Below are 21861 nucleotides of genomic sequence, written 5' to 3' on the forward strand. Positions count from 1 at the left end.
TTCTTGTTGTCATCGCCAAATTTGCCCCGACTCTATCATTCAGTGTGGTTACATAATATATTCAAATCCTTGATCAAATGTAGATAAGTTAATGATATCCAATGCAAACATATTCCAATTTGAGAGCAGTATACCCAAAAAAGCAAAAGAAAAACTGTATTGTTACCCCACTTAGAAAACCAGGGATCAGTATGATCACTTGTAAACAAACAGACAACTTCAATGTTACCATAGTGAGAAAAGGAGGTACAGATTAGAGGAAAAAATAAAATTACTTAGAACCAGCGTTTATGCATAGTATATTTACACTGAAATATGGAAGCGGAAAGTGTAGATGACCCTGATTGTATAGGTGGTAACAACAATGCAGACCAGAACATAAAATCAGGATATATAAACATAGGTGAAAAGAAGTCAAATTCAAATTTTGCAAGTAAGTGATTTGAGTATTTGCATACATATAAGTATAGGAACTATCTATTGTAATTATTTCATAGCGATATTAAGTATTTATGTTCATGGCATGTCTATTGAATATTCACATGCGCACAGTATGAAATTCTTACTAACATTCAATGATTCATCTTAATTTTTTATATATGCACTTATCCTTTTGTTCTTTCATCCCATAGCCATACTAATACACTAACACTGTTAGGTAAAATTCCAGAATTACACAAACATGGAACTTATATATCGTAATAACTCCTAACCTGATGTAACCAAATTGCAGTCGTTTTGCCCCATGAGCTATCTATTGAGTATTGGCACATTTTGCCCCAAAATGTGCATTTGATAACCACATCAAATAACCAAAGGATGAGGTAGAATGACTGGATATCTGATAAGCAAACCCAACCTAATCATCCCACAGAAAAATAGATATTTCAAAATGTAAGAAGTCAGAAATGCATATGTGTGATACTGGAATAGAGCCTGTTGTTAATATGAACATAGATGAATATCTTATTGTGGACAATAGTCATGTCACAAGAAATAATAGTTACAAAATAGTCTACATGAGATCAAACACCTATGATTTTTTTTTAATGCATTGTAAATATTTGGAACAAACTACCTGTTCATGTTTACCTAGATAGATGTATGGAGTTCAAGCTTCACCCAACTTATTTCTCAATATCATGAGCTGATACAGTTTAATGAAGTCGGTGATTCTTAACTATTTCCACTATTTGTACCCCCTTTTAATTTGTAAACAGCCTCGGAAAGACTAATAGGTATGTTGCCATTTGCATCTCCTTTGCATTGTATTCCTCTTGTATTGTGTGTCATTTTTACCACATTTCTAAAAAGAACTATTGTATCACCTATTTCTTTTCTCTATTCCAGTTTCTCTAATCATATATTTTTCCACCCAGGTTGGGTATCATTTTAATGGCTGCCTTTAGTATTCTGGAACTGCCTAGTGTAGGCCTTATGGTCTCTTGCAGTCTCCTTCATACTTATGTTCTTATGTGCTTCATCCTTTTGTGTGGAGACCTCACCAGTCTGGTCAGTTTCTGATTAATGTAAAGGATAGAAACTATACTTGTGAAATCCTTTCTGTCTCCAGTTATTGTTCTATACTTTAGGTTAATTTATGTTTCCCTTCTGAAGTGATTATTCTTATGATTTACTGTAGATTATTATATCTGTGCAAAAAAAAAAAACTATTTCTTCATACCCTTCAGATAATCTGTCTTGTTTCCTGCTATGTCCTTGGCTAATATTCTTAGATCCCCTACAAATGGTCACATGTGCCAAATGTAACTAAACAGTACAAGAAAGGTTAATCTCGCCAAACAAAATAAAAACCGTAAGCAGTGTCATAGTATAATGAAATGCCTTCAGGGCTTGAGTAGAAAATGTCTTGTATATAAAACGACTCAGATGTGGTCAATTTTTAGAAGTGCACACCTACGCGATATAGCAACAGAAAATTAAATAATAAATTTGTAAATTATAATACACCAATGTAATATACGTTATTCTTGGCGGAGATTGATAATAGAAAATGTTGCTAAAAGCTATAAACAAACAAACGTAGCCGCTTCGGTTGCTTGAGATGCCCTCTTTGTTTGGTATAGGCGGAGGCTAAAGAAATTAAAGTATGATAGATGTGTCTATTCTAACCTAACCTGCATTTAGTAATGTAATTCTAGAGGTCAACAGGGTCGTCGTCGTCTCTGACCACCGAATCTATCAAAACAAAGATGACGTCTAAAGGAGTCAAAACGATTTCATTCGTTTCTGCAACGTTTTCTGATATTGATTTTCGCAAAGAGAAACATTTATTACATTGATGTATTATATTTTACAAAATTAATATTTAATTTTCTAATGCTGTACCGCGTAAGTGTCCACTTCTAAAAATACTCTTATCTTATCCACACCATATCACGAATTTATGTTTCATTGCGCATTACACGATTAGATATATATATATATATATATATATATATATATATATATATATATATATATATATATATATATATATATATATATATATATATATAAATTATAATATCGGTTGAAATAGAAAATAGTCTAACAAGGTAACGTACGCATAGTACCGTCCCTAATGTAGTTTTCATTATATAATTTCTCCAAGTAAAGGGGTCACATGGGTCGCTCAGGATGCTCCGCCAACCCCAGCCCTTATGACCCACTCACCAAGAAGTTTCAATTCTTCCAGCGCTTTTCCGTGTAAATGAAAGATCGGTTGTTGTTTACGTATCAGTTGACAAATATCCTAAACTGTTGATGCCCAGATAACGGTAATTATAATTAAAGGAAGGTTATTTACTTGATTACGTATTTGCTTTTGATGTATTCATTATTATAATTATTTCTAAGAAGTTCCAGATTATATTTGAATTGTGGACGAAGAGAAATCAGATGCGCTAACTGAAAGCATGTTGACCTTGAGTCGGTTGCTAAGCGATGACGTCACTTGTCCTATCACCGCATGACGTGGCTCGCACAGTAACTGTCCCATTCCGTCTGTTAACTTAAAGCTGCTCAAACGTCTCTCCAAATTGGATAAGATAATTTTATATTTTAGAATTTTTTTATCTCGATACAGTCATAATATCACACTAACTCTTCGATTAACCAGAAAAGTTTAAATTAATTCTTTGCTGTGGTGACGTACCCAAAACAATAAAATCGTTAAGCTTTGTCCAGAATAAAACCTTAAGAATACACCACCCGATTAAAGTTATTGTAGCAAACAAAATTGAATGTTCGAGAATTTTCCAGGAGTGACGTGTCAACGATTGGCGCAGTCATGTGATATATGAAAGATGTTGGGAAAGGCCTTTATCCAGCAGTGGACTACGAGTGGATTTATTTATCTATGGGAGGCCACCTGATGTTTTGAATGTAAATAATAATAATAATGATAATAACAATAGTAATAATACATACACCAAAGGCACCCCCCCCCAAAAAAAAAGACATAGAAACCACTCCCACCCATTCCATCCCCTATATACTCCCCTTCCCCCATCCTCTTCCCTTCCTCTTATCTTGGCACCTCCTGGATGACGGGTCATCCCTGCATCTAGCCCACTTCCCTGGGTCAGAAGCAGTGTCGCAAGACGCATCCACAGCAAGGCCGCTTCATTAAATCGGCGACCCGTCGACCCCCCCTCTCCGTCCCCTCATGTAGAAAAGGAGAAGACGGGGAGAAATCCCTTCGGGCTGCGTCAATTTATTTCTCATACATACCCCCTCACCCTCCATCCCCCACTCGCCTTAATGAAATCATTAAAGGCACGTTGCTGAATGGGATGACCATAATGCGTTACAAAGTTAGTTTTTCGCAATATTTTTGCCATCACGCCCAAACGTGTCCATAAATTAATTAATATATAAAATAGAAACATCTAAATGAATAAATTAAAACAAATAAGCACAAGTAAATAAATTAACTAGTAAAATACCTACTGCATACCAAATGTTCAGAAGTTGCAAGATATGAGATACGAGAGGTGACTTATCTTTTGAAGATCGACTATTAGATGAAAGATAAGAGGGATATGATGTCTCCACGGGGTCCAAAGACGGGTACCGGCAAGAGGGACGTCAGATAGAATCGTCTCCCTGCCACCCTTTTTCACATAAGGAAAGGCATCTGGCAACTGCTCCCATCCTAGTACAGTGATCCCCAAACTGTAGCTCGCGAGCGCCGTGGCGCCTTCAGAACTGTCATGTCGCCCGCGAGGGCTCACCAGAGGAATTTTTATTTTTGTTTATTTTACTGTTTGTGGTGTGTTTATTTTATGTGTGTATATTATTGTTATTTGATATTATATTTTTATTACAAAGGAGGAACATTCCGACAGGAGAATTTTTAGTCCATAAATAGATCGGATGCAAAAAAAAAAAAAAAAAAAACAATATATATATATATATATATATATATATATATATATATAAAACAATGATAGATAAATAAAACAAATAAATGAAAGTTATAATGATAAAAATAGAATAAATAGGTAAAGTTAAATAAACAGGTAAATAGTAAACAATAAACTGATGACAGATAAATAATAATAAATGACAAGCAAATAATAAACAAACAGACAAACAATAACAAACAAACAAATAATGATTTTATTTATATAATTTATATATATATTTCTCATCGCCAGCCATTGTATTTACGAAAGAAGTGGCCTGCAGCTTATAACAGGGGACCACTGCCCTAGTACTACAATAAGAAAGTGATATAGAAAGTGCTACACTGATACTGTTCAGAAAATCGTTCCAAATTTCATCCCAGAAAGATGTAAAGGGAGGCCTAATGACCGTTACTATCATGAGAATGTAACTGAAAAAAAATGTTTGTCTTGATTTAAAAACACTGCTCTTCATCATAACATAAAAATGGAGGAGACTACAAGAGACCATATGGCCTACACTAGGCAGTTACATGTCCCTTACCACTTGCCATCCTTATCCATAACCTTATCTAATCTTAACTGCTGAGAGTTTCAGCGTTTACTACATAGTTACTAAATCTATTTCATTCGTTTACCACTCTATTGGTAAACCAGTCTTGCTTACAACCTTATTAAACCTAAATTTGTCCATTTTAAATCCATTATTACGAGTTCTGCCATGTCTTAATATGATGACCATGACTGCATCACCCTTGTTAAAGCCCCTGGTCCATTTGAATACCTCTGTTAACTCCACAGTCTTCATCTTTCTAGAGAATGTAAGTTAAGGTGGATAAGCCTGTCTTAGTATGGAAAATTTCTAGGTTTATAAAATTTGGCCACTCTCCTCTACTGATTTCTAATGAATTTATATTCATTCTATAGGACGGAGACCAAAATTGTACCGCATAGTCAAGGATGGGTCTAACTATTGCCAAATAATTTAATTATTACCTACGGAATTTTGTTTTGTTATCCCTATTCCTGACATTAATTAACCTTTTCCTGGATTTAAGGTCAGGAGTCACTAACACTTTGTCATATTTTGTTTTCTCTAATATGGCGTTCTCTAAGCTATACCTGTTTGCTGGGTTGTGTAATCGTATGTTTAACACACTGCACTTTGAGATATTGAAGTCCATTTGCCATTTCTCAGACCACGCAGACAATTTATTAAGATCCTATAGTATCCCAGTGTTTTCCCCCGACCTAGAACGTTTTCTGTGTTTATTATTACTCAGAATAAAAGAGAACGGGTAATAAAGCAGTGACTTTACATTTTATAATGTGAGTGGTGTGATGCATCGTACGTATGACAGCCAATGCTGCGCGCGATATTTTGACTTATTGAAGATGTTAAGCACGATTAAGTATTCTTAATTTGATTTTTTCTATATTACAGGTGCATTTAGTGGGCTAAAGAAGTCTGAATTCTATCAAGAACCTTCAGAAGAGGTAAAGAAAGCGGTTGAAAATGTTAGTGGAGGGAGTGCAGCTTCGAAACCGTATTCCAAGAATTCCGTTCTTATCAACCCTCGGCAGGTGATGCATTTGATATAGGAGTATCTTTAATTATTTGTTGCCTTCTTATTTATTTATCTATTTATTTTAGTAAATACCAAGATAATATAGGAGACTTGTTTAATTTGTTACCACCCGTACTGTATCCATAAATATAGATAAACAAAAACTTACTATGGGTCCCCATAACTAATAAAACACTGAATGAATGAAGGCTTCATTACAAGTAGGAATTTTTGCTGGTTCGGGTTGTAGTCTATTTCAGTTTGTCCTATTAATAGTGGCCTGGCCACTGTGGCCAAAGAGGGAAAAGTAGACCAGATTCTGAATAAATTAAGTTACTGAGATGCTGTGCCCTACTGTGGAAATGCCGTGCTCGAACGTTTTAGATGGCATTTAGAAATTGTCGACCACGTTCATACCGCTTTTATTTATTTATTTTCAAATCACATTTTAGGGAATTTGTTAAGTTTTGTCTCGCTCATTCGAATAGCATTTTGTATATTTTTACGTCTGTTACAACAAATCCAACAACTTTTCGTAGTAACGTTTCTTGCAGAAATTAATATTGAGATGGTGAAAAAATCTCGCAACCTTCCCGCTACACGCCAACGAAGCGCCACTTTTTGTTGCGAGCATCACCCAGTATTTTTTTTTTCGTGAAATGTATGTTTTTCTCCCCATACCTAACCTAACCTCCTAATTTAACCAATTTAACCTAAAATACGTGCACTTTATGACTGGACAGCCATGACACCACTTCGGCATGCGGATGACGGTAATGTTGCGGAAGTTATTTTTCCACAATTCCTTGATATTAATTCGAGGGGAAAAAACGTTACTAAGAAGAGTTGGAGTTAAAATATGAATACAATTAAAAATAAACTTTCCGTAATTTGGGTAGCCCCATTACCATTTGCGGACACACCCCCTGTAAGCATACGGGAGAAGCTAACCATCGAAATGCCTCTTCTTCTTCTTCTTCTTCTCTACGTTCTTCTTCTTTTTCGCGTTCATCTCGGCCTCGGGGCGGAACCCCAACACGGGATCCCTATCGTGGGATTAGAGCGCGGAGCGCAGCGGCCAAAGGCCGCTGTTTGCGCAGCCAAGCCCCCGGCGAAACCGGGGAGGGCGAAGCCCGCGGCTTGTAAATACAAAAAATATACAAATTGCTGTGCGAGCGGGCGAGACGAAACTTTGCAAATATCCATTTTGGTTGGAAAATCATCACCGCGTCAGTTATAAATTATTTCTGTATCTCTGATTTATTATAAGTAATTTTTATTGAATTTATAGCCTTGATTTGAATTATTTTGGCTTCACTAGGAAATTTTGATGTTATTCATTTATAACAAGCTAATTTTTATTTAATTCATAGGTTTGATGTTGACGATATTGTGAATTCACAAGGGATTTTCAAAAGTATCCTACCAAAATATTCTATTGTGGATATATAACCCTTAATGAAATAAAATATATTTTCTCATTTAAGGGTCAAATATAGAATGAATTCGATCTTATTCGTCCATTATAATGTAGTTTTTAGTGAAAGATTATTATTATTATTTTTTTCTTAGGGGCTCCACATGGGAATTTCATTCAATCAGATATATTATGTGTTACAAAATTATTTAAATTTTTTACTCACTGATAAGAAATACTCAAAGTACCTCACTCAATAACATATGAATAGCTCAAACTTAGAATTGCTCTATTAATTAACACTACAAGTGTGAAATGAGGCGAGGTAGTTTTTACAAATTTATTCCTATTTCATTCCGTTGTAATGTGAACCACCCAGACTTGTTTAAATGAATTTAAATAAATTTGTAAAAATGTGCTTATTAGATATGCATAGCTAATACAGTACTCAAGAATAAAATTGAGTGTACTTTGTTAATTTCAAATAAGTTTATATGTTTTCATGGTTAGTAATGAAAACAACATAATAAATGTTATTTGATATAATATTATGAAGCAAACTGACATAGCAAGTGGTCAAAATAGTGGGCAAAAATGGAGCCGAAACATCCTGGGTCGATATTTCCCTTTTACCAGAGCAATGGTTTGGAGAATAGAAATTACCCTTTATCCATTAAATGCTGAGATGGGTGGGGTGCTAAATAGGTTTTAATTGAGTATTAAAGTGTATGTATAGTTTGATTCAGCTAATCCTTTTATATGTGAGAAAGGACCTCTTGTTTGTGTATGTGTGTGTGTTTGTATGTACTGAGAATATAGTACACTGTCATTCAACATAAATTTTATTGTTTCATCTTCAACAGAGAGGAAATCCAATAATAAAGCACATTCGAAATGTCCCATGGGAATATGGTGAAATTGTTCCAGATTATGAGATGGGGGCAACTACTTGCGCTATGTTTCTTAGTCTTCGGTATCACAATCTTAACCCAAATTACGTCCATGATCGCCTGAAGGAATTGGGACGACAGTATGAACTGCGAGTTTTGTTAGTGCAGGTTGGTACGCACGTATATAATATTTTTTTTTCATTAACTAAAAAATGCTGCCATTGTAAGTAGTCTAGCAGTATTGTGGTAAATTCAGTTAAGTAGCCTCAGTTGAAAAAGGCATTTGAATAGCAACTATTCTTTTATTCACGTGTGTTCTAAATGTTATAATATGGTTTTGGAGAAGGCATATGACAAGGTCGACAGAGACATTACATAGCAGATATAGGCAATGTGGGGATAGTCTGTTGATAATGATAAAGTTTTCACACGAGTAGAGCTTGTGTGAGGACAAGGAATGGGAAGGGTGAGTGGTTTTAGGTGAAGGTGGGGTTGTGTTATCACCATGGTTGTTCAACGTATAGAATGAGGTGGTAATTAAGGTAAAAGTAAATGCTAGTCAGGCATTTGGAGTTGATGAGTGAAAGTGGAAGGAGGTAGATGACAGATGACACTGCACTTATAGCTGAGTTGGAAGGTAGACTGAAGCAGTTGGTAACATAGTTTGGAAGAATGTGAGAGGAGAAATTTGAAAGTAAATGTAGGCAAAAGTAAGGAGGTGTATGAGGAGCGATGATAGTGGTGGGTTGGAAGTGATTTTAAAGGTTGAGAGGTTGGAGGAATTGGGTTACATGTTGCAGTGAACAAGAGTGTAGGTAGACGTGTATTATAAGAATAAGGGAGACAAGTAGATGTCTAGAAGTGTTAAGAGAAGGTATGTGTGGGTGAATGTAAACAGAAAGTTGTATGAGGGAGTAATTGTGCCCACAGTACTATGTGGAGCAGAAACATGGAATGTGAAGGAAGCAGAAAGGAAGAGTCTAAATATGTTTGAGATCAAGTATTTAAGGAATATGGTAGGTGTAACACGGAAGGATATAGTGAGAAATGTGGAGGTGAAAAGGATAACAGAGGTGGTGGATAGGGGGAGTCAAAGAGTGTGGAGATGGTTCATGCATAAGGAATGAATGAAGAAAAACTCATAAAATGTGGAAAGCAGAGGTGGATGGGGTGAACTTGAGAGGATGACCAAGAATGAACTGGATGGATGAGGTGAAGGGGACACCAGACTCAAAAGGAATATCTGTTGAGCAAGAAAGAGAGTGTAAAAGATATGACTTAATGCCTTGTCACTGCCAAGTATTGAAAGTAAAATTCTGAGATCACCAATATGGCAATTTAAGTTGTGAAACCAAAGCCAGGAAAGTGCGCATTGATTTTTGAACATTGCAAAGCATGACGGGACTGTAATTACTCTCATACTATATGTTCTTTTCTTTTATTAACAGTGTTTATTATATATTTCTAGGATGAATTTAGTGGTGAAATACTAAATGTGCAGATTTCTGATACTTTGTATGATTATTAATGTGTTTGCTATTAAAGATTTGGGTTGCTCATCTTTAGTTCCCTCCTTCTTAGTCTTATGCATTTCATACCCTTATTCTAGGCTTATGTGTGATGCAAATTATAATTCACTAAATTAAAGAATTAGAATGTCAATTTTTTTTTTTTTTTTTTTTTTCATTTTATGTCCCCCTGGATAGGTTGATGTAAAGGATCCACACCACGAACTGAAGCAACTTACCAAAATATGCATAATGGCAGATTTGACACTTATGCTGGCATGGAGTCCCGAGGAGGCAGGCCGCATTCTTGAAGTATACAAGATGTTTGAACATAAACCTCCTGATTTAATAATGGAAAAACAGGACAGCACCCCATATTCCATGGTGAGAAGTGTGTAAATTTTAACAAAGAAGTGTGCAACTTTCATCATTATAGGTGCCAAATAGCTTTGAATGTGAGGGAGCAATCAAGGATGAGATGGATGGATAGGGTAAAAGGGGCATTGGGAAAGAGGGGGATGTCTGTTGAGGGAGGAAGGGAGAAGACAGAAAATAGGGGTGAGTGGAGAATAGTTGTGTATGGATGATGCTGTGATGCATGCTAGGGAGTGGGTAAAGGAGTGTGTGTGAATGATATTTTGATGCAGCCATAAGGAATTTCTCCCCATTTCCTCTTTTTTCTGCATGAGGGGACAGAGAGGGGGGTATCACCAATTAAATGAAGTGGCCTTGCTTTGCATGTGCTGTGTCTTGCTGCATTGCTTCTGATCCAGGGCAGTGGGCAAGATGCAGGGATGACCTGTCATCCAGGAGGAGCCAAGAAAAGAGGAAGGGAGGGGTGGTGAATGGAAGTATGTGGGGATGAAATGGGTGGGAGTGGATTTATGCCTTTGATTTTGGCTACCTCTCTTGTAAGAGGGAAAAAGCCCTTGGTATATGTATGTATTGTACACATGATTTCCTTGGTGGTTAGGCGAGAAGCATCATATGCAGGCATCCCCTATTGTCACTGGTCATAAGTTTCCTGGAAAGAACTGGACATCTGTAATACCTTCATGTCTAAACAATTTTGTTTTCGATGCCATCAGGCACTAGCAAAACAAATTTATCATAAAATTGGGCTCAGTAACATTACTCATTTTCAGAGTAGAATACAATTTGTAGATAGTGGAATAAATCTGTATTTTTTTTTTCTTTTCAGTTAATAGATTCCCTCACTTCCATCAAGTCCATCAATAGAACAGATGCTATGACCCTGCTGTCTAATTTTGGGTCCTTGGAAAAGATTGTTGCGGCTTCACAAGATCAACTTGCTCTGTGCCCTGGCCTAGGTCCTCAGAAAGCATCCCGTTTGTACAGAGTACTTCACCAAGACTTCAAGAAAATCAGTTCCTCCAAGAAGTGATTTGAACTCTATGAGCTGAAGAGTTCTACTATTACTACTACTGTTGGTTATCAGGCTGGAGGGTCCTTCACCACTTTCACTATGCCTCTCCAGATGGTTCTACACAAACTCAGAAAAAGCAGAATCTTCCATGAATAAATTGTTTACAGTTTATATCAAATTTTGGTATCTTGCTATTTCTAATCCAAATATTTCAGAAAGGTGACACATATACATCCCATTTGTAATCATTCTTTGCAATAATGTTTCGCAAATAAAATAGTACAAATAAATAGTCCAACTTTTATTTACATAATATAAACTATACATCCAGCATTCTTGTACAGCGCTCGTGATGGTATTATGATGACAAACTTAAATGACCATAATGTGCTGCATGGATTTTATTAAAATTTCTGCAGCTGCAAAACAGTACTTCGCCACTCCTTAATATAATAATTAGAAATTAGTAAATAATTTATCTATAGAGGTAGTCGGCTTGGATATTTGCTGCGATCTCTGGCTCCCACTTGTCACCATTGTTAAGAAGCTTTTCTTTGTTGTACAGCAGTTCTTCATGAGTTTCAGTGGAGAACTCAAAGTTTGGACCCTGTGAAAGTTAAAACATATGGTTCCATATATAATAATTCAAAATTAATCGCATATCCATGATTAAAAAAAAAGGGCAGGGTTCAGGGATGACCCGTCATCCAGGAGGTGCTCAGATGAGAGGAAGGGTGGGAGGGGTGTGGAGTGTATTTAGGGATGAAATGGGTGGGAGTGTTTTTATGCCTTTCCTTTTGTGGCTACCTCCCTTGGAAGGGGGAAAAAGCCTTGGTATATGTATGTATGTATATATATATATATATATATATATATATATATATATATATATATATATATATATATATATATATATAATATATATACTATATATATATAACCAAAGACCTCTTTCCCCCTTATATGAGAGGTTAGCCAGTTAAGATGCACACCCTCTCATCCTAGCTCCTTGTGAAATTTCAAATGAAAAACTACTATAAAAATGAACATATGTACATACATATAATTAGGGCCTTTTCCCCTTTAGAGGGGAGGTAACCAAAGTCAAAGGCTAAATTCACTCCCACCCATTTCATCCCCACTTCTATTCACCACCCCTCCCTCCCTATTTTCTTGGCTCCTCATGAATAATGAGCAGACTTCCACACACCTTTTACTAATCTTTCTTCACTCGTTCTTTCCACATCTCCAAACCATCCCAATACTCTTTCATCAGCCATATCTACCATCTCCTTTTCCAACCTCACTCTCCTCCTTATCTTGTCTCTCACTCTATCCAACCTTTGTCAGACATTTCATCTCAAAATTATTTAAACTTCTCTCTGCTTCTTAAATTCCAAGTCTCTGCTCCATACACTACTGTCATCTGCATAATCACCCCTTCAAATAATCTCTGCATTCATTCCCAGCTGCCTATTTCTCGTGACACTTCTTAATCTCCCAAGGCACTTATTTGTTTCTCTCAATCTACAATTTACCTCCACTCCTCCCTTTCCTACTACATGCGACCCTGAATACCTAAAACTATCCACTTCCCCTAGTCTCTCTCTTTTAACCCTAAGTATACGATGATGATGACATTTGCATCATGAGCCATGTGTGTATATGAGAATGCCAGTGTTGGCGTCCCTATTATATTTATTTTGTTGCTGTAGCTGAGTGACCCACATATTCTGTGAGCAGGCTTGATTGTGTTTTCTGTGCTTAACAATCAGGGTGAAGGAGAACAAGTATTATGGCTGCAACTTTATAACGCTTGTATTGTGATGCATCATCGAATTGTTGTTCATCACGCAGCTACGTACAAGTATTTGACTCGTATTGAAAAGGTTAAGTGACTTAACTTTTTCAATACTTAAGTCTCACTTCCAACTCGGCTATCCTCTCCCCTTGTACATCTCATCACCTTTTACCCACATTTACCTTCGACTTTCTCCCATCATATACCATCCCAAACTCCGTCACTTACGGCCTCAATACCCCCTCTGACCCTATCACAAGTAGTGTCATCATCAAACAGGAACTGGCTCACCCCCCACTTTTCTCCATTTCCTTTAACCATCTTTAATCCCCTTCCTATTACCCTTGCCTTTACCTCCAGCACCACCATCCATGTACACATTGTTCAGCTATGGCAACATGACACATCCCTGACAGTCCCACCTTTACCCCAAACCATTCACTCTCTCCATTTCCAATTCTAATACAGGTTCTACTACTCTTGTAAAAATTCTTGATTGCCCTTACAGCTTTCCCCCAATCCTATATATCTGCAAAAACTCCCACAGTGCATTTCTACCCTGTTAAAAGCCTTTTCCAAATTCATAAAGACCCAAAAAAATCATCCTTACCTTTTGCTAAATCTCTCATATAGCTGCCTTATTCACAAAAATCTGATCCACACAACCCCTACCTTTCCTTAACCCACATTGCTATTCACCAATTACTTCCTCTGTTCCTCTAAAAACCATCCCATAAGCCTTCCAACTACACTCAACAAACTAATCCTTCTAAAACTACTAGTCACATTTGTCCCCAAGTTCTAGTTATTGTAAATAAAATCTTACACACCTCAACAATGGCATCCACGGGACAAGCCTCTTGACAGAATCCACAGTATATGCACTTGGTCATATCAATGTCGTAACGAGTTGTACGACGAGCACCGTCCTCCCGCTCCTCTGCTTCAATAGTGATGGCCTATAAAGAAAAAATATGATAAAATTACCTTATCATCTGAAACTGTCCAAATCCCACAATAAATGGATATGTACAATCACCCTTAACTTACATCATTATAATTCCCAGTTGCATTCCTCGAGTAATACAATGAATATACTTGTTATGCGCCACTAACAGACGCAAACTAAAATTCTTGTCTACATCTAATACAAACTTGTCCATTACCTGAGCTGGACAGATGGCCTCGCACAGCTTACACGCAATGCACCGCTCCTCTCCTGAAGGGTATCTCCTCAATGCATGTTCCCCTCGGAACCTAGGGCTGAGGGGTCCTTTTTCGAAGGGGTAATTGATGGTTGCCGGTTCCTTAAAAATGTGAGCTAAAGTAACTGCAGCACCTGTGAATGAAAGTGATGTCAACAAGTTAAAACCATCGTAAAACACAAATAAGCACACTTGTACACCCAGACCTGTTACAATAAGAGATTTAGTTTAGGATTTTAAGATGTATTTACAAAATATGATTGGAGTTAACTGAGTGGACAGTGAGAGAAGTGAAGGTGAGGTAGAGAGGGGGAGGGAAAAGCTGTCAGACAGATCAGTGCCGAGTTGGTTTGGGCATATGCAAAGAACGAGAGAGAGTTGGCAATGAGTGTATGTGGAAAGCCAAAGTGAATGGAGTGGGCTTGAAAGGAAACCTGAGAACGAAGTGGATTGATAGGATGAAGAGTTCTGTATGCACGAAGAATGTCAGTCAAGCAGATAAGAGAAAACGGAAAAGAAACGAGTGAATTGAGTGAGTTTAAGAATTGAGAAAGGGATGGTCTCACTTCCTTGATAAATTAATTTTGAGAGGATGAGGGATGTCACCATATTATGAAATGGTGTGTGTGAAGGGGGGAGGGGGTTAAGTCTGGCAGATGGGCCCCATTATGGAAGAACCAAGCCTCACTGTAATGCCTCTGACCTAACCCCCCCCCCCCAAAAAAAAAGGCCCTTCACTCCAGTAGTACTAAGATGGGAGGGATGGCTAAATACAAGTGTGTAGAGAGAGATAAAGAGAAAGACATCTTGCCAAACACTGAAGTGGTGGGGTGAATAAGCTCTACCATGAAAAAGAGCCAAGATAAGAGGGAGGGAGGGGGGATGGATGGGAGTGGAGTATGTGGGGATGGAATGGGTGGGAGTGGTTTCTATGCCTCTGTTTTTTTGGTTACCTCTCTTGTAAGGGGGAAAAAGCCTTTGGTATATGTATGTATGAGAAAGTTTGGTCCTGCTGCACTGCTTTGACCTGAGCAGTGTGACTAAGGACAATGATGACCATTCATGAGGACCTAAGGGCAATGAATAGGTTTTTGAATGGGTGTGGGATGGGTAGAGGATGGGTGAATGGTTTGATTCATTCACCCACTTTATAAGAGGGAAGAGGTCTTTTGATGTGTGCATATTGTATACACACACATATTTACAAACATTCTACTGATCTTTTCTCAATGTCTACATTATTTTGAAGAAAAGAAAAGAAAAAAAGTGTAGGATGCTAACTTGTTTTTTCTTTATGATAGCCTAAATCAACTTATCTCTACTATACATACCTCTGGAGGCTGGTGAAAATGAATAGTTATATGTATTTGGAGTCAGATGTAGCAGGAAAGGGAGTAGTGGAGATGAAGTAAATTGTAGAATGAGAGAAACAAGTAAATGCCTACGGGGGACTAAAAAGTGTAATGAGAAATAGGCATTTGAGAATGGATGCAAAGAAATTATATGAAAGGATGACTGTGCCAACAGCACTGTACGGGGCAGACTTAGAGTCAGAGAGGCAGGGGAAAAATTTGAATGTGTTTGAGATAAAATGTCTGAGAAGTATGGTAGGGGTTACTAGATTGGATACAGTGAGAAATAAGGTGAGGAGATGGCAGATAGGGTTGATGAAAGAGTAATGTGATGGTTTGGACATATGGAAAGAATGAGTGAAGAGAGATTAGTAAAAGAGGTGTGGAAGGCAGAGATGGAGTGAGTGAACTTGAGGGGATGACCAAAGATGAGATGGATGGGTTGAAACAGATGCTGAGCAAGAGGGGATTGTCTGTTGAGCAAGGAAGGGAGAAGGCGAGAGATAAGGGTGAGTGGAGAATGGCTTTGTATAGATCAGGATTTCTCAATTTCTCAACCAGGGTTCCGCGGAACCCTAAGGTTTCACAAAAGGTTATTGTAATAATGTAATATAGTCATCATCCTATCTAACCTATCATTACAATGAAAATAAAATAAGAAAGATATGGTACATGTGTTCCTAGGGACATGCAATTTATTTCAAAAGGTTATGCAAGGGTAAAAGGTTGCAAAATGCTGGTACAGATGATACTGTGATGGAAGGCAGGGAGGAGTGAATGATATTTTGATGCTGCCCAAAAGAATCCCCCCCCCACCCTGTCTTCTCTTTTTATGCATGAGGGGATGGAGAGGTGGAGAGGGTGTCACCTATTAAGTGAAGTGGCCTTGCTGTGGATGTAGTCTCCTGCTACATTGCTTCTGATCCAGGGCAGTGGGCAAGATGCAGGGATGACCCATCATTCATGGGGAGCTAAGATGAGGGGGGGGGGGAATGGGTGGTGGATGGGAGTGGAGTGGGTGAGAATGGGTATATGCCTTCTGGCTTGGCTACCCCTCTGGTAAGGGGAAAAAGGCCATTTTGTATATAGATAAATAGATACATACCTCTCCATAACTCGGTCCAGAAGACTGTAGTTGCAGCACGATCTGTCATTTCCCTCATAGACATGCCCTCCTCAGGAACAGATACGTATCTATAACATGTTCGACTTTGTCCCACCAAAACCGGTCGCGCAGCAGACTGCAAGACACCCTGAGCTGCAAAAATGAAATTACCATTGTCAAAAAAAAAAAACTTCTTTTGGGAAGGGAGGTGCTGTTTGGAAAACAACACACAAGTAATACACAAGAAGTATATTTGCTACAGATACAAAATAGAAAATAGAAAGCTTCCAGCATGAACCACTGGTATCTCTAAGTGGTCATCCTGTGAGATAATGCCCAAGAGATTAATCTTCCTAAAATTAATCTTCAAAACCCATCAACACCCTCTCAGCCATCTGGAAATATAGCTCCAAAGAGCTGATACTTTCTTTGAACATGGACCAAAAACTGTAATATTCAATTGTATTTCCTCCATTTCTTCCATATATGGAGCAGTCCTTGTCCTCAAAAAAATGCAGGTGAGCAAAAAAGTGCTCGCCTAAATTTTCTCCGTGACTGGTGAACACTTTTTCACACTGTTGGAATTGAATCATGACACACTAAACTAAGATGCCTCTTTTCTTTAAGATGTAAATATTACAAGAAACCTACCTGTCTCCTTAATTATAAGTGGGAGACGAGGTAGGCTTATTCAATTAATATAATACAATGCTCGGCTTCATTCTGTGGTAAACACAGTCATTGAGGCACACGAAATTTGAACTTTGATTTTTTGTAGGTGCGCATTTTTTCAGTGTTCATTTTGAATTTAGGTGCATTATGGTTTGGGTGCACAAATGCGCGACTTAAAAGATAAGCCCTGATGGAAAGCTGACAAGTGGCAACTGCTTCTCTTCTGTTCCATGTTGGTAAAAGAAATGGTCCCAAACTAACACAACATGAGCAATAATTTATTCATTCACAAATAGGTCTATGAGAGAGCACGAAGTAATTCTTTTTTTTTATTATTTGTCTGTTTGTTTATTATTTGCCTGATTTTCATTATCATTGTTTATGTCAATTCATTATTATTTACTATTTACCTGTTTATTATTCAACTATACCTATGCATTTATTTATTCTTATCAATATTATCATTATTTTATTTTATTTCTTTTATCATTATTTTTTTTTTGCATCTGACCTAGTTATGGACCAATAGGTTTCCTGTTGGCATGCTCGCCTTTGTAATCCTTTGTAATACAAACCCATGAATACTTATAAATTTATAATTTGACACACACATGAGTAAATACACACCCATAAATGTACACTCACAATCTTAATGAGATAGGAGAAACTTTTCATACATGGACATTGAGATGTTTAAGACACTATACTGTTCTTTAGTAAGGCCACACCTGGAATATGCTGTGCAAAGTTGGTCCCCACATTACAGAAAAGACATACTGGAACTGGATAAAGTTCAAAAGCATATGACAAAATTAGCTCCAGATCTAAAAGATCTAACTATGAAGACCAGTGTGTAAGAACTGGACTTGCATAAGAAAAAAGGCGGCAGAGAGATCTTAATGAAATGGTTAATCTAACCTCTTGATTACGATGACACCTATGTACTGTATGTGTCATAAGCCCCGTTTTCTGTGAACAGAGTTGACTGTGTTTTCTGTGATATTATATTTATTCAGGGTGAAAGAAAATGAGTATAACAGCCGTAACTTCATATTTTGTAATGCAGGTATTGTGATGCATCATTGTACATCAGGCAACCTGATGTGTGGGTGAATATTTGACTCATATTGAAGAAATTAAGGCAAGACTCAGTATCCCTGGACAATTTAGCAGAGTACAACATTTATTTTGAAAATAGATGTGCCATTAAGGAAATATTGTATACATGTACTAACATGATCATTAGTGATATACAAAGTTGTATATAGTCATGCAAACTGGTGAATTTTATTTGTTCATTACCAATCCTGTAACTTTCACACCCAAGATGTATTAGAGATTGGAGCCACATTCAATAGTCTTGTAACCTCCCATTAAACTTAACCACTTCAGTACGAGTCAAATTCTCATGTGCAGCATCAGCTGCCATATGAACGACTCATCACACCACTCACATTATAAAATATAAAGTCATAGCTGTATTACTTATTCTCTTTTGGTCTGAATAATAATAAACACAGAAAACATGATCAAACCAGTTCACAGAATCTAGGGGTAACTTATGTACAACTACAAAAAGATATATTTATATATGACGAGTTAAACACCATATGAGGACAGAGCCTTTATTGGTACAATGTTTCGCTTATTACAGCTTTTTCAAGTACATCAGTTAAACACCATATGATGACGGAGCCTTTAATGGTACAACGTTTTGATTATTACGTTGTACCAATAAAGGCTCTGTCCTCATATGGTGCTTAACCATGTACTTGGAAAAGCTGTAATAAGCGAAATGTCGTACCAATAAAGGCTCTGTCCTTATATGATGTTTAACTCATCAGTCTTGTCAGCAACTGCTACATTCATGAAATTATATATATATAATCAAGACACATCACCACTTCCCACTTGTTCTTCATGATGCCTACATAAGTGTCATCATACTGAAGTGGAATAAGCCTGAAATAAGTTGGTACACAAGCAATATATATAACTAATAACACTTGTTCTATATAATTTATTTTAGATATTCCAGAAATGGCCCTTCATTTATATTTCTTTCTTTCTACTTTTATTTACCGTTCTTTAGTTTTTATTGTTTCAAATAATATATTATTTTCTACATAAATCTGTTCTTGCGTAACAAATCTTTAATAAATTCAAGTTGAGTCACATCAAGGTCAACTTATAGTTTCACCCAACTATAGAATTTGATATGTGGCTTATGTGTTTCTGGTGAGAAATGTTGTGATATGAATGATGGTGTACATCATTTCCATCGCAAATGTGTACTTTTGAAGTAATTAAGTATTGAAGTTATGCACTTATGCCTACATCTCCCGAACAATCTAGGGGGGCATGTGGGAAATCAGGGTTTTTGGGTGGGGGAGACTAATAAATGGAGTAATGCGCATTGTCAAACAGGTGTAAAATGAAGAAGACTAAAGAAACCCATAAAAAACAAAAATATCCCATATCGGTGGGTACCGCATGCGGCGCCATGTTTGTTTACTAACGATTGTAAGTATTTGTTTGTAGAAGCTAGATTGAGGGCAGCCGATCGCACAAGACTTGGTAACCATAAAGTAAACTAAACTAAACTAAAGTAACCTAACCTAACGGAGGTAATGTTAGTTTACGGTTAGGAAGTCTTGCGCGGCTGGAGTGGACTTCGCTAAGTGAAACATATTTAGCGAGACATTTTTTGAATCGTTGGTAAACACAAAGATTAGATGGCCACCACTGGACTCCAGACCTAAAACGTGATTATTTTTTTAAGTGTTTTTGTTCATTTTATACCTGTTTTGCAATGCACATTGCTCCACTTATTAATCTCCCCCACCCAAAAACCCCGATTTCTCACACGCCCCCCAGATTGTTCGGGAGATGTAGGCATAAGTGCATAACTTCAATACTTAATTACTTCAAAAGTATGCATTTGTGACAGAAATGATGTACACCATCGTTCATATCACAATATTTCTCACCAGAAACACACAAGCCACATATCAAATTCTATGGTTGGGTGAAACTATAAATTGTCCCACATTCAATCCTTTATCCTTCATGTTATCCTCGGCAATTGTAATTTTTATTTCAAACTATTATCTGCACTTCATGTATATTGATATTCATGTATATTGATCCAATGCTAAATAAACTTACTTAATCTTCTGGCTGCCCAGCTATACAACATTTTCATCAATTATAATATGGTACTGTAGAATGAGATGATGTAAAATAAAACTGCTCTTTACTACTTAATTTCCTTTCACGTTTCACATCATCATCTCTTACTTCTGATTCCAGCTAAATTACTATGAGGTGTGAAAAGTATTGGAAAGAATAGGATCTATTCGTATGGGACAAAATGATATTATTGACATGGGCAAAATAAAACAAGAGAATATAGATTGTTTGATGAAAATTTGGTTCGTCTAGTACCACCCATTTTATACTTCTTTCTTTTTCGTATTTCAAAGATCTATTTTCTTTTCTTTGGAATGGTTACACGTAACACTAGGTTAAGTTAGACCTATTCTTAGCAATGAAGTTTCATATTAAATATTCATGTTTGTGTGATTTTCTGTTCAGCTGCAATATCTGGAATAATTTAATAAAAAGTCCACACAGACAAAATAAGTACATATCAACCCAAGTCTGACAACTGGAAAAACAAAGACTGGAGTTGATAAACAAGAAATTACAACCACGTAATACAATGTTTGAATGTACTTGGTAAACATTTGGGTCAAGTCCAAGTATCTATTTTGCAGCAATAGATACCAGTGTGAATACCATTCTTAATCAGAACTATACAAGTAATGTGTGTTATTTCAGTATTTTTTCAGATAACAAAATTAGTGAAAAATTATACATGTAACATTACAATAACATTCGTTTCCCACTGACTTTGAGAAATGTAATTATTTCTATCTTTATAAACTCATGTACTTCCAGTACCACTTGTACATGCCTGTCTCTTATTATTTCCAACAGCAATGAGCTTTGGTATAAATTACTTCATTCTGAAAGTTAATTTAGTATAAAAATACTGAAAAGTGTTCTCAGCTGATCGGTAGGCATGGACATAGTAACTGCTTCCTTCGTACCAATACAATAATTAACAGAATGGTCACACGGTTTATTCAATTTGCAAGAAATAGTATTGCAATTGTAAAAACAAATACATTGTTATTTACCAGCCCGGCCGACGGAATACAAGCGTACGGTGGCCATAGTCTCAAATCGCAATAGTTTTACCCTATGTGAATAGACTCTATAAATTGTGCCAAATTTTAAACAAAAGACGATCGGCTTTAAGCATTCAAATACTATAAACTTGACTCTATACGCTATAGGTTTTTATCCTATCCTAATATGTGTAATGACGAAACCGCATTACGACATCACAAAATATCTAAATTTGTATATTGATACGAAGCTGAAGAAACAAAAAATTATAACTCATTTTAACATTATTTTTTATTTACAATTCTCGTTTCTGAGTCATATTGTTAAACCAATTTTATGTATTCATG

The 21861-nt window shown here is 36.7% G+C and overlaps 2 protein-coding genes across 2 annotated transcripts; one reads left to right on the top strand and one right to left on the bottom strand.

Moving 5' to 3' along the window:
• Nucleotides 1–19: 19 nt before the first annotated feature.
• Ercc1 (DNA excision repair protein Ercc1) lies at nt 20–11357 on the top strand. Its single transcript, XM_076175607.1, has 5 exons — nt 20–433; nt 5857–5996; nt 8261–8455; nt 9994–10179; nt 10997–11357. Exons 1-5 carry the CDS (start codon nt 316–318, stop codon nt 11198–11200), a joined length of 843 nt encoding a protein of 280 aa, XP_076031722.1. The 5' UTR covers nt 20–315; the 3' UTR covers nt 11201–11357.
• A 111-nt stretch (nt 11358–11468) lies between these two features.
• ND-23 (NADH dehydrogenase (ubiquinone) 23 kDa subunit) lies at nt 11469–21648 on the bottom strand. Its single transcript, XM_076175608.1, has 5 exons — nt 21523–21648; nt 16646–16798; nt 14150–14322; nt 13814–13942; nt 11469–11789 (listed from the first exon to the last, which is right to left on the bottom strand). The coding sequence occupies exons 1-5, from the start codon at nt 21557–21559 to the stop codon at nt 11658–11660; spliced, it is 624 nt and encodes a 207-aa protein (XP_076031723.1). The 5' UTR covers nt 21560–21648; the 3' UTR covers nt 11469–11657.
• Between the last annotated feature and the right edge of the window lie 213 nt (nt 21649–21861).

The sequence above is a fragment of the Oratosquilla oratoria genome, chromosome 37 (genome assembly GCF_046742065.1).
Source record: "Oratosquilla oratoria isolate Oo_2021 chromosome 37, ASM4674206v1, whole genome shotgun sequence".
NCBI lineage: Eukaryota > Metazoa > Arthropoda > Malacostraca > Stomatopoda > Squillidae > Oratosquilla > Oratosquilla oratoria.

Bases quoted from the DNA above. Each gene is read 5' to 3' on its own strand.
- ND-23 (XM_076175608.1), bottom strand. From the start codon at position 21,559: ATGGCCACCGTACGCTTGTATTCCGTCGGCCGGGCTG. The intron at 16,799-21,522 runs GTAAATAACAAT...TCATTTTTGCAG, and splicing joins GTATTCCGTCGGCCGGGCTG to CTCAGGGTGTCTTGCAGTCT. The intron at 13,943-14,149 runs GTAATGGACAAG...TTTTCTTTATAG, and splicing joins AGGCCATCTGTCCAGCTCAG to GCCATCACTATTGAAGCAGA.
- Ercc1 (XM_076175607.1), top strand. From the start codon at position 316: ATGGAAGCGGAAAGTGTAGATGACCCTGATTGTATAGGTGGTAACAAC. The intron at 8,456-9,993 runs GTTGGTACGCAC...CCCCCTGGATAG, and splicing joins TGCGAGTTTTGTTAGTGCAG to GTTGATGTAAAGGATCCACA. The intron at 10,180-10,996 runs GTGAGAAGTGTG...TTTTCTTTTCAG, and splicing joins ACAGCACCCCATATTCCATG to TTAATAGATTCCCTCACTTC.